Source organism: Cydia amplana, chromosome Z (assembly GCF_948474715.1).
Source record: "Cydia amplana chromosome Z, ilCydAmpl1.1, whole genome shotgun sequence".
NCBI classification, from domain to species: Eukaryota; Metazoa; Arthropoda; class Insecta; order Lepidoptera; family Tortricidae; genus Cydia; species Cydia amplana.
The window spans coordinates 3,452,091-3,464,416 of NC_086096.1; the positions used below are offsets into that span (position 1 = coordinate 3,452,091).

The window sequence follows — 12,326 nt, forward strand, 5'->3', positions numbered from 1 at the left end:
AGAACACCCGTTAAGAGCTGACGGTGTTCCAGTTGCGTTCGCGCTATTACGAGTATATGCACTTCAGTTCAGCGGCGTAGCACGGTCGCATATTTATCGCTTGTCACCATGCCTGTCACGGTCTAACAAGTATGTAAGTGCGAAAGTGACGGGCATAGTGACAGGCGATAAAAATGAAACCATCTGCGCCCGCAGCTCGATCGTGGTGCACGTGTTTGTGCACGTGCTGCGGACTTTTGGCCGAAGGGTGTATTGCGGCGGTTACATGGTTGGTTGCTCAAAGGTTAATTGGAAGAGATCCCTTAAAGGGATAAGTTCGCCTTTGTACTAATGACGAATGTTATTTTTCCTGCTTTGTTCTGATTTTTGTACAATAAAGTGTTTTACTACTACTACTACATGGGAATCTGCCGAATCATATACCAGAACAGGTTAGACAGCAAAAATCTGTTGTGCTGCCAAAATGATTATTAGCTTTTAAGATTACAATTATTATATATGTTAGTCTGTAAAGTCTATGTGCTATCTGGCGTTTGTGGTCTGACAATAAATTATTTTTCTTTTTTAGGAAATCCTATAACTCCAAGTTTTTTCTGCTAAACTGCAGATACTAAACCAAATCGTCAATATATTGTCAGTTTAATTATTATTAATTCTATTACATTGTGTTAAAGTCCACATTTCGTTCAAAAGGAGTCCACACTCGTTGGTTTGCGACTTATTTATTAAAAATGCTAGAAAAATGTGCCAAAAGACACAAGTACACAGCCGGTTCATGGTGTCTTTTTTAGCTATCTACGCTCCTTGTGTGTTAAAAGCCTTATATTTTAAGAATCAAAGACGACAGGTGTGAAATATATGACAGAAGTTTCACATTAATGGAGTTAGGTATTTATTTATAGTCTGTCTAAGCCAGCGGTTCTCAATCTTTTTTTTTTTACGGAACCCTCTTGGAAAGCGAAATACTTGATGGAACCCTACAATACGGTGGCGGCATAGTAAAATTTTTCGAGGCGACTAAAGCATAGTGTTCTAAATTCTTGCGGAACCCCTACAGGGGTGTCGCGGTACCCTAGGGTTCCGCGGAACACATTTGGAGTATGGCTGGTCTAAGCTAACTCTGACCCGACTTGAATATAACAAAGTGTAGCGGTGTCATTATAAGCATCATATTTTCATAGATTTTTTACAGTGATGATGACATTGCCACACTTTGTCATTGCAAATGTCATGTAGAGTTGGCTTGGTCCGATTCTATGAGGCGAAAAGGAAAATGACACGACCTAGCTTTTCTACCTAATAACTAAAAATATCTTTTGATTCGTAAATTATATCTCCGTCGTAGAAGTTAATATTTAAAGCCGTTTTTCAGTACATATGGTGCTACTTTACCGCGCTAGTGCGATAATTAGCACATTAGGTACGTTACTATGTCGGTAATTTAAAGGGCCAAAAATGTACTGTAAAACGTTGTACGATACATGTGCGAATAGGTAATTCGCAACTCGTGTCGATTTATAACACTCCCTTAGTTCGTGTTTTAATTTATCGCCACTCGTTGCGAATTTCCTATTTATCGCACTTATATCGTAATTAAATGTACTATTATGCTGCTTTTTGCCTGATTTATTTAGGCCCGGTCTCCCCTAAACTGTTTATGCATGTAAGATATTGATTAATATCTATATCATAATCATCTTTAGAATTTCTTCAAAGTCAAAAACAATCATCATTAATGTGACACTTTTGGCCAACCATGGCTGGCTTGGCTGGTATTTTTCGAAGCCCAAAATACAAGTTATAAGCTTACAAATAAAAAAAATCGACTTATAAGTAATTTTTCTATAGAACAATTTGATGAATTCGTCTATGTTTTTGTTACTACGCAACGATTTCCAAATTGAACCTAACTCCATTATAATACGATTGAAAATCAAACGTTCACAACAATGATGGGCAACAAGACATTATATAGTACATTATAGACTATACTAAGCCTCCGATCAATACAATTTTAAAGCTGTATAAATTTTTTTTGCGATTTCTTCTACATCTGAAATATAATTAATAGTATAATAATAAACAATCAATAGCATTTACTATTATAATTATCCATTTATTCACTTGGACGTCGCGGTAAAATCTCATTTAGATTTCCGCATTTAACACATTTAAATAAAATAATTTAAACTAAGCAAATTGTATTATTTAAATGAAAATAAGTCACATATCATAAAAAAAAGCCTTAAACTTAGCTTAAGGTATCAAATAAAAGTATAATCAGAACAAATTTATGCATAGGTATAAGGTAAAATAAGGTAAACGATTTATGAATATATTCTTGGCACTCCAACGTCGGCTATATTTATCAAAAAGAGTGCCAGTAATTGAACCGTTTACCCAAAAAAACATTAATTAAAATATTTGTGAGCAAAATCAATCAGTAGATAAAGTGCATTATGTTTTAGTAAAAGAAGTTCTACTAGTCTTTTCACAATCACACATTATGAGCAAATCTTTTTGGATGTAGGTACCCCTTTTTGACACTGCCATTATTACCCATTACTATTATTACTAGGTACGTATAGAACCGGCACAGAGAACCAGTATTTTGCGCCATGAGTTGTTTTGGCATCAAACTATATAAGCGGAGCGTGAATCTCGCGACCTAAACGCGTAAGCGCCATGAATTTCACGGCGCCTACGGCCCGGCCACGATTTTGCGCGACTGGCTTCGGCTAAGGCGACAACCATAGGTTGGAGCGAGACACGGCGATCGGACCTTTCGTTCCCACCTGTGGTTTTCGCCTTAGCCGAAGCCAGTCGCGCAATGTCGTGGCCAGGATGTTACGACGTTTTGGTCGCGCGGTACAGGTTGTGATTACGACAATTTCATTTTTTGGTATAGCTTCTCTGTAATAATTATAACTCAATTTTATTAAGGCTTCCAATAATATAAAGGTTTTAATGTTTTTTTTTTCATGTTCGGAAGCCCATCCCACGCATAAACGCCGAACCACATGTAATGCGTAACAATGCACCACGGCTCCGCCTGCCTTCGATGCGCGTCTTGACACGCTGGTTGTAAAGTATGAAATTATAAGACGAATGTCATACTGTACGCTTTACGATACGGGCATGCAACATAAGCGCTGAGACCCTTTGTGGCTACCACTAGTTTGGCACTGACATAAACGCTATCGAGAACGTAACTTACTTTCTATGCATCTCGCTCGTAGATGTATAGAAAGTAAATTACGCCAACGAATCACTTTTGAAACTGTCAGTGATTCATCTCATGGTACGGGTACAGGTTATATAATTTCATACGAGACGCTTCTGTTGTGTACAGTCGTTATAATACATACAATCTTTGACAGTCGACAGTCGTAGGCCACATAAATCAAGCAATGATCTCATTATTAATAACAATATACTTATCTTAATATTTAAATAATATTTTACAAATTATTATTAGTAATATACATACAATATCATCTTAAATATAACACGTCTTAATTCCGCTTCGCCCAACCCTCCCCCACAGCTCTAAAATTGCATTGCTCGCGTCACGCTAAAATAAACTTTATTTACACACCCGAAGGTCCATTACAAATCTAGTTTAGAACTTATCGATTGAGATTTGCCACCAACTTAAACTTAATATTGTCCGTAGGTTAGAGCGAGAACGCGGGCGCACGACCTCCTGAAAATCTTTTGTCTCACTCAGTCCCCTCACATGTTTTCTTTACACAAAACTTGCCTTCGTTCCATCTATAATTTGTTACTTGTAACGCCAACCAAAAAAAAGACTGAACTGAACTTTTATCGACTTTTTCTTGAACAATCAACACTATATATCGATATTATGGATACGAACAAATATCTGCCGTAAATTTACCTATTTTATAAGACACGTTAAGAACTTTTAAGACTTAATAGGCCGGAGCATTGTTAAATTACATAGGTACTAGTTCACATTGCCCCTGTATTCTTCTAACCCCACCTGAACGTTTTAGAATGCTGATGATTGAATGTAGTCTAATATTTCCTTTCGCCCCTTTTTAAATTCGTCACAATATTTAATTCTTTCAAAAACAAGCACCACCCAAGTCCCGCCCCGCGTTCAAGCACTAAACTAATTAAAAATATAACTACAATTACATAAAAAACGTAATATTGAACTAAACTCTCAATACTTGTAAGTACATTAACATTAAAAATATTATTACTCATTTTAGAATATTGTTTTTATAAGACTAGGCAGTATCGTATTGCCCAAGCCTCGAGATATTATTTGAAATCACGGTGCTCCCCTAAATCTAGTTTGTTAGATATTACCATAAGAATAATCGATATTACGCACAGAAACGACATTAACGTAATCAAGCTAGTATCCAATAACTCTCCTCCGATATAATTATGCAGGATTAGGGCTCATTAAGACTGTGCAAGAACTCGCATGCGAGTTTCATTACATTACGGTATTTGATCGGTCGGTTGTATTGGATTTAACCCTAATAGTCCGCAATGTAACTAAAACAGCATGCCAATTTCGCGCGCCGTCTAAATGAGCGCAGTGTCGCTAGGTTAACTTCTTATTTTCATAAGGTCAGGTGGGCCAAGATAAATATTAGTTTATTGTGAACGGGGAAAAATAGACACTGTCTATTTACTGGTGTTTTCTTTTGTCTAGGCTTTGTTACCCCACCTGGATCAGAGGGATTACCGGAAAACACGAAAATCGAAATTTCGTTATCTGCCTCTCTCGTTCGATGCAAGAGTGATAGAGAGACAGATAGATAACTTAGTTGTGACAATTAGCAAAGTGGACCTTGTGAAAGATGCCGCTGTTTTAATGTTGCGTAATCTCGTGGGTAAACTAATGTCGCTTCTGCGCGATATTCTTAGGTTATATTATTTCATTATCGCATTTAGGTTGTGTGTGAGGCTGCCCTTAATATACTTTGGTGTGAGATGACTTTGGCTATAAGTGCTGTCATAATGGGAATCTAAATCATACGGGAGTGACAGTCAATCGCTAGGTGATGTATACGTAATAGAGGTAAGTAACATTGCGTACCGAGCGAAGCGAGATCTTGAAAGAAATGAGCTATCGCTTATTATGAATTTTCATGGAGGCGTAGAGAAAACTTATTTTTGATACTATGGTTTTACGGTCACAGTTTTAAGTAACGGCCTAGCAGTCTATGTTAGATTTGTGTAAGTAGGTATATTAAAAACGAAAAAAGCCAATAACTGAAATTTACATTCCATATGACTATAAAAGTTTCAATACTAATTCATATTATTTTCAGAGTAAAATTTTACTCTTTACCCGACTAAGTGATTTGTGTTGTTTACTAGAAATCAACATTAAGAAGAACAATTTGGAAAACGATATCAATTTCACAAACTAAATTTGTCTACTTTTGGTATTTGTGGTAGGTACATAAGTTTAAATTTAAACATATAACATTTTAATTTATACACTAGCGATCGACTGCTTATACCAAACTTATAATAAGTTAGTTTACCCAAATAATTTGGGTTAAAGACTTAGGGTTCGTCACATACAACCATTACTCTAAGGACTTACATTTTATCTGGCGTACATGCGAAGCTACGGCGGCGTACGACTCGTTCTATTAAATGTATAAAATACTTTTAGATTTAATTAAAATTTATTAAAAATTTCAAACGAGAGCTCTCTTGAAAATGAAAAAAATTACTGTAATCAAGCAAACATTCTTTAAACAATTTTTTTAACAGGTTAACTGGGAGACTCTTATATGAAAGAATAATAATTACATGTATAATAAACACGAGTGGTCATTAAAAAATATATATCAACGAGTACTGATTTCAGGACCTCCATCTTTTTCTTTTTGTAATCATCTTTTACTGGTTTGAAAGTAGTCGCTTTCAAGTCAGCACGCTTTAAATATTTCTGATAATCCTAAAACCAGATCTAATCATACCGAGTCGTACATGCGCCGCGAAAACACACACATCCCTAAAGCCAATGTTTTGTTGGGCAAAAGCCGATTTTGTGCCGAATTGTGCGACAAAAATTGTCTTTGCGCTTTTAAACTAGCCAACGAGGACTGGTACAGAACCCTCACGGGCTCAGGGCCTTCGTTGAACGGTCTATCCTAATGGTAACTACGCCTGGAAGAAAGGATTTCGTCTGTGTACTGGAGTCGCCTCCAAAAAACTTATAAACCTTAAAACTATTGCTTCCAGCGAGGGCTCAGGTTATCTAATTGTTATATCGATTCATATGTATAGTGGTATATGCACAGCCTAGGCATCACTTCTCGTTCGGCGACCACTCGCTGGTGAGTCGGCGTGATAAATTTATCAACATATCTATCGATACGTTCAGTCTCGAAGACAAAGAGTAAACGTAACGACAACTCCGCAAGTTGGGTAAAGACTGGGCGCGTTTTTAGACAAAATGGCGTTCGCGCTAATTCATACTTGTCGCCTAGGTATAAGTAAATGCTGTTTACGTTTTGTTCATGTTTCATCACATGCAAATCACCAAAACACAGAAATCAATCATCTTTTGGAATATAATAAAATTCAGACTTTTAGTTCAACTTAAAATATGCCAGCAGCCAGCATAGTTTACAGATACCTCCTATAAAAAATTAATCAGGAAAGAAAACAGTCAGAATAAGAGGGTGAGTCTTTACCCAAGCTCACACGTAAAGTAGACAAACCTGCCACGCCTGACGATGCTCTCACAGTAACATTAAGTTTGCGGTTGGCCAACAAAGATATTTGTCCTTCGGTTTCCATGAGAATCATATTATTTTTTTAGTAAAGTAACTATTTTACTAAAAAAATAGTTACTTTACTAAAAAAATAATATGAACTTTTATTTTATTTAAAGTAATTAGAACTTAAAACAATGATTTACATGTAGTTTCTGGCAAAATAGTTACCTACTTGGTTTAAATAGTCTTTTTTATAACTCCCTGAAATTCAAATGTTGTGAAATTACATAACTTATATAACTTTTCATATTTAATACAATGGTCTTCTCATAACTTGAGTGTAAATAAAATATTCATAGTTAAACTGAAATCTTTACACAAATATCTTTGCCAGCCTTACAATTTTTGCTTCCCGACGAATAAACCTATTCGAGATTAACCCAGCCCCAAACGCCGCAAACCCTTCGCAAAACGAACCTTATTAATACGACTTTAGGTCCATATTCCAATAAGTGTGGTTTTGTGACCTTTGATACTGGTTCTTACATGTTACAAATTAAATCGGTTTCTATTTCATATTGTCGAGTGTACCAACTTATTCTAGTGCCGTGCTTGTCCCCCACACGTATTTTACGGTTTTGTGAAGGAGACAGATGACGGAAACGGGCTATCCACGGTGACCCACTGCGATTCCGGATTGTTTTTTTTTTTTGTTGTACAACCCGGACGACGTGTAAGGGGCGTACAAGGTCTTTATTGCTATAGGTACAGTCCTGATTAAAAACAGTACCTAAGATATTTAGACGTGCGCGCCGAAATTTAGCGTCGTCGGCGTCTACTTCAAAAATTTCCGCTCGTGCAGTGCAACAGAAGCATACGACGCGCCGTAATCGGCGCTGCAAAATAGGTACAGTCGGCGCTCACGTCTACTAGCCATTCTTATATATAAATTTAAATATTTGTAGAAGTCTGCGACCTCCGTGGGCCTAGCCCTTGCATACGCCCCCTGTACAGAACATGCGTATATATCTCGATCGGCTCAGACCACATATCAGTAAAGTCACCTGTAATATGAATTGTGACAATTAATCAATTGTTTTTCAAATATGTTCAGGCGTTTTTAAGACACTGCATTCACAATTCCTTCAAACAATACGATTACTTTCTAAGAAAATATTAAAACGTGTCAATAAATGATATAAAAATGCGATTATGGTGATAGTATGATTATTTGACTCACATTACAGGTGATATGAATGGACCAGCTCCGATATGGGTCCCACGATAGTATGCGTACGGCGCTACGCCGATTTGGCGGCGACGCCGACCAGACAAAGTCTTAACTTGAATTGAGCAGTGTTCAGATGCGTGGACGAACAATTGACTACAACCCTGTGGTAATACTTAACCCCTTACTAATAAATATACCGATGTAGCATCACTTACCTCTATCAATATTGGTTATTAGATGAGTAAAGTCAGACAAATTCTGGCTTCGGATTTGACAGCAAAGTAGGTGTACCATCGCCCACACTGTTAACTGTACATCCTTTGCCTTATGTCTTTTGTAATAAGGTCCACCACTTATTCATTACTTATTCATTAAGACGTCAGAAATCTTTTGATTAACTGACTTGCTATGTTACAAAAATGTTTTATACATTTGCAATAATTGTTGCCTTGATGTGTTTATGAAAATTTAGATCTTGTACCATTCAAATTAGACACATGCAATTTATAGCTCAAAAATGTGTAGGTACCTATAACATTTTTAAACTGCATTGTATCAGTGTAATGGATTAGTGGTTCTTGTCTAAAAGAGAAAAAAAAACTAAAAATGGTCTGTGTGGCTACCACCAGTTTGGCACTGACATAAACGCTAAAGAACGTAACTTACTTTCTATGCGTCTCACTCGAACTCGTATATTAGTGCGAGCGATATGTATCGAAAGTAAATTACGTTCTCGATAGCGTATATGTCAGTTTTGACACTGTCAGTGATTCGTGGCATAGAAAAAAAATACATACATTGCTCACTCCATACATTAGTTTTAGTACCAAAAAGACTATTAGCATCTAGCATCGAGTAGCGGAACTATCAGTACTGCTACTTGACAATAGATGTAGCACCGACCGGAAAGTCGTAGTGTAAGGCCTGAGTGTACGATCGGAGCGGAGCGTTCGGCGGGGCGTGCAGCGTGGCGTCGAGCTCCCAAGGGATTTGAGCAGCGTGTACTAAGGCCGCGCCTATACGCTTGCATTTGTTTAACATGCACGCCGCACGCCCCGCCCCGCTGCACGCCCAACTCGAGTGTCCACTCAGGCCTTACACTTATGCTGTTGAGATAAGACTTTCCGGTTGGTGCTACATCTATTGTCAAGTACTGATAGTTCCGCTACTCGATGCTAGATGTAGACACTGAAATTAATAGTCTAACTGATGTATGGAGTGAGCACTCTTGTCTTACTATATTTCTCTATGCTCGTGGTAGGGTACTGAGCGCTAACCACAATCTAGGCTTCACCAAACTAAATATTCCTATAGTTCGTTTTTTTATCATTAGAAAAAGTAAACAATCTTGACATGTATTTTTATTGATAAACACTTTTGAAAAACAAGTCACGGCAAATATGTAACAATTATGAATCATATACAATTATTTACATTATTTTGCTTTCATAAGTAATAGTTACTGATTTAAAATTAGCGTTTTGCAATTAAAAGACACGTCAAGATCGCGTAGTCTTTTTCTAATGCTAAAGAAACGAACTATAGGAACGTTAGCTCGATAGCGCCCCGCCAAGTTCCCTAAATGGAAATATTCCTTCTCTTTTCCAGATTTCCCTTCAACATAGATATGGTATTGATGCTACATAAACCCTATTCTCATTCGACGTGACATCGAGTAACATTTTGAGCGAACATTTTAATTCATAAACTTAATCTTGTTCATTTTGGTGGCTATCAACTTTTGCAAAGTTGCATATTTCTTATCGTTTCTAGATTATTTCGTTTTATTTGTAAATTTCAGTTTATCATTTGTCTTTAATATTTAAATGTTATTCATTAATATTTCTATGAGTAATAATAAGTTTTTGACTTTATACAAAATTATACACCTTTTGACCTTTAGTCATAATAAGCTTTGTAATTTTATTTGCATAAGTCTATAATATAAAATATGTACAAGATACGTAGAGTATTTAGTAAACCATTTAATATTTATTTCAATTCCTTGTAATAGTCGAGAAATTTTAAAATATGCGTCCTTGCAAATATGAGTGTGTTGCAAAAAGTTTGTTTTATGGTGACTAAGAATTAGACGTAGAACTTTTTCTAGTAAATCCGTGAGATAGGCAAAATGAAATATCGACATAACTGATATCGATACGTAGATACCTCAACAACTCTATAGAGAATAACTGACATAAGAAAATATCTACCGCGAAATAGTAGTAATATAATAATTAATAAGTATATGAGTCATTTTTAAAGATTTTAGGGTACCTACTATATACAATCGTTTTCGTTTTTTTAGTCCGGTAAGGTACTATGTACTATGCAGGTAGTAGGGGAAATATATAGGTACATATGACGATTTGCATTTTATAATATGTACCTTGTAACATTTCGGCGACTTTTATTTTTATATCTCTGGCTTGCTTTGATTAACTATCTATCGATAACAGTTATGTCTATATTTCATTTCGTCAACGTGTCGTTTTTGCTACAAAAAGTTCTACCTAGGTCTATTAATAGTATTATAGTTCAGTCAAAAAGCTACTGATATTCAGTCAAAGGAGCCGCGGCGGATTGAAAATAAACGTGTGTCTGACGAGGGGCGTACTTTAAAAGCTTCACATAAAACATCTTTACTAAAATCGTAAAACTTACATTAACAATAAAATAATTATCCTATACTACAAATGAACAGAAATCAGAGCGTAGCGAGTGTAGCTGAAAATAGTCAATTCCGCTCGCTGACACGCACACACACATTAATAGACTTTCCTTCAAGATATGACTTAATATAGTGATAACAATGAGTAAAAAGAACAAATACACAATAAACAATAAAAAACGTATTGTAAAAAAACATAACAACGCCACAGCATATTTACATCGTATTCTATACGTGTGAGTTACCCCACAGCTCCGCACCTGGTACAATATTGTTTCTACATAGATTTAGTTGGCATATAACCCGTGCGGCAATAATAACTGATCAATACCGCGCCCTACGTGTATCCAATAAAAATCTACTATTTTATAATGAATTCGCCTCTTATATATTATACAGGTAACGCGACCAAAATTATAAATTGCAACGTAAAAGTTAATATAGTCAAACACTGCTATCTTTGTTGCGCAAATATAACACAAAAGTACTAAATTTACAATGATTTTGTGTTAAAAAACATATAGAATATCACAAAAGTAGCAGTGTGTTTTACGTTACAAGTGATAATTTTGGTGTTAACCTTATTAACTTTAATATAAATATCAGAAGCTAGTCCTTTAGCTCACCGTGGAGCCATCAGTAAACTGCCCATGATACTATTCAACATGGCTCTTTATACCTATGCGAGTCATAAAATGACACTAACCAGAGAGCGAACAGTCATAATAGTGCTACAGTCAAAGAAATATGCCGTGAAATCTCACTAGATGGCGTGACTCATTGATTTTTTTAAACACGTTAGAATAGAATCAATATTTTAGTTATTTCTTACAGTTTGCTCACGATTATTACTACCAATTAGTAGCTAAATCTGTAACTAAGTCCTAGATTCAAAATAATATAAAAGTATGTACTTGTTAAAAAAATAGTTTTGTAAATTATAAATCTATTATGGCACTTCTTTCAATAACATAAAAAGATACGCAAGAATTATCATCGTTTGTCACTATCTTTGGTTTGCTCATAAGAAAAGACCACGCTAAAGAAGCGTGTAAACGTTCACACATGTACGGTTACCATCAGTTTGTCACTGATATAAACGCCGTCGAGAACGTAATTTACTTTCTATACATCTCGCTCGCACTCGTATATTAGTGCAAACGGGATGTATAGAAAGTAAATTACGTTCTCGACGGCGTTTATGTCAGTGACAAACTGATGGTAACCGTACTGGTCGCCATGTGAGATTTCACGTCACTCTGCAACTAAAGCAGACCTCTCCGCCCTCTCTAACGCTAACGCTCGTGACTTAGCCTATTATACCTAATCACATAGATTTAGAACATTTGTTGTGTGGTGATAGGGGCACGGGCTGCATTGCGCCTCAGTCCATGAAACAAGAAGTTGGCTGCGGCCTTTATGGGAGCGACGAGCGGCGCGCGCGCAGGGGGATCCCATTGTCAGACGTTGCCCGTGGCCGGGAAACGGGGCGGCGGGAGGGGCGGAGGCGGGCGGCCCGCGTCGCCCGCACCCGACGATTGCTCTGATACTGGAGGGTTGAGAAATATTTTCGATTAATAAGTAGGAACCACAGACAATCCAACCTCTAGACATAGCATAATCGCGCTACCCCCTCTGCCACACATACGGTAGCGTTACTCCATCTTCGAGTCAATTCGCTCACCTCGTCCCCCCCACC

The 12,326-nt window shown here is 36.7% G+C and overlaps 1 protein-coding gene across 4 annotated transcripts in view; it reads right to left on the bottom strand.

Moving 5' to 3' along the window:
• Nucleotides 1-11,865: 11,865 nt before the first annotated feature.
• Nucleotides 11,866-12,326, bottom strand: part of LOC134660891 (glucose transporter type 1) — a 68,402-nt gene continuing 67,941 nt past the window's right edge. For 2 of the 4 annotated variants that reach the window (XM_063516748.1, XM_063516745.1), the window contains one exon: nucleotides 11,866-12,176. In XM_063516748.1, the coding sequence (XP_063372818.1) occupies nucleotides 11,951-12,176 (226 nt within the window). In that variant the 3' untranslated portion in view covers nucleotides 11,866-11,950. The remainder of the gene's footprint in view (nucleotides 12,177-12,326) is intronic. The other 2 variants (XM_063516749.1, XM_063516747.1) reach the window with 1 other exon arrangement.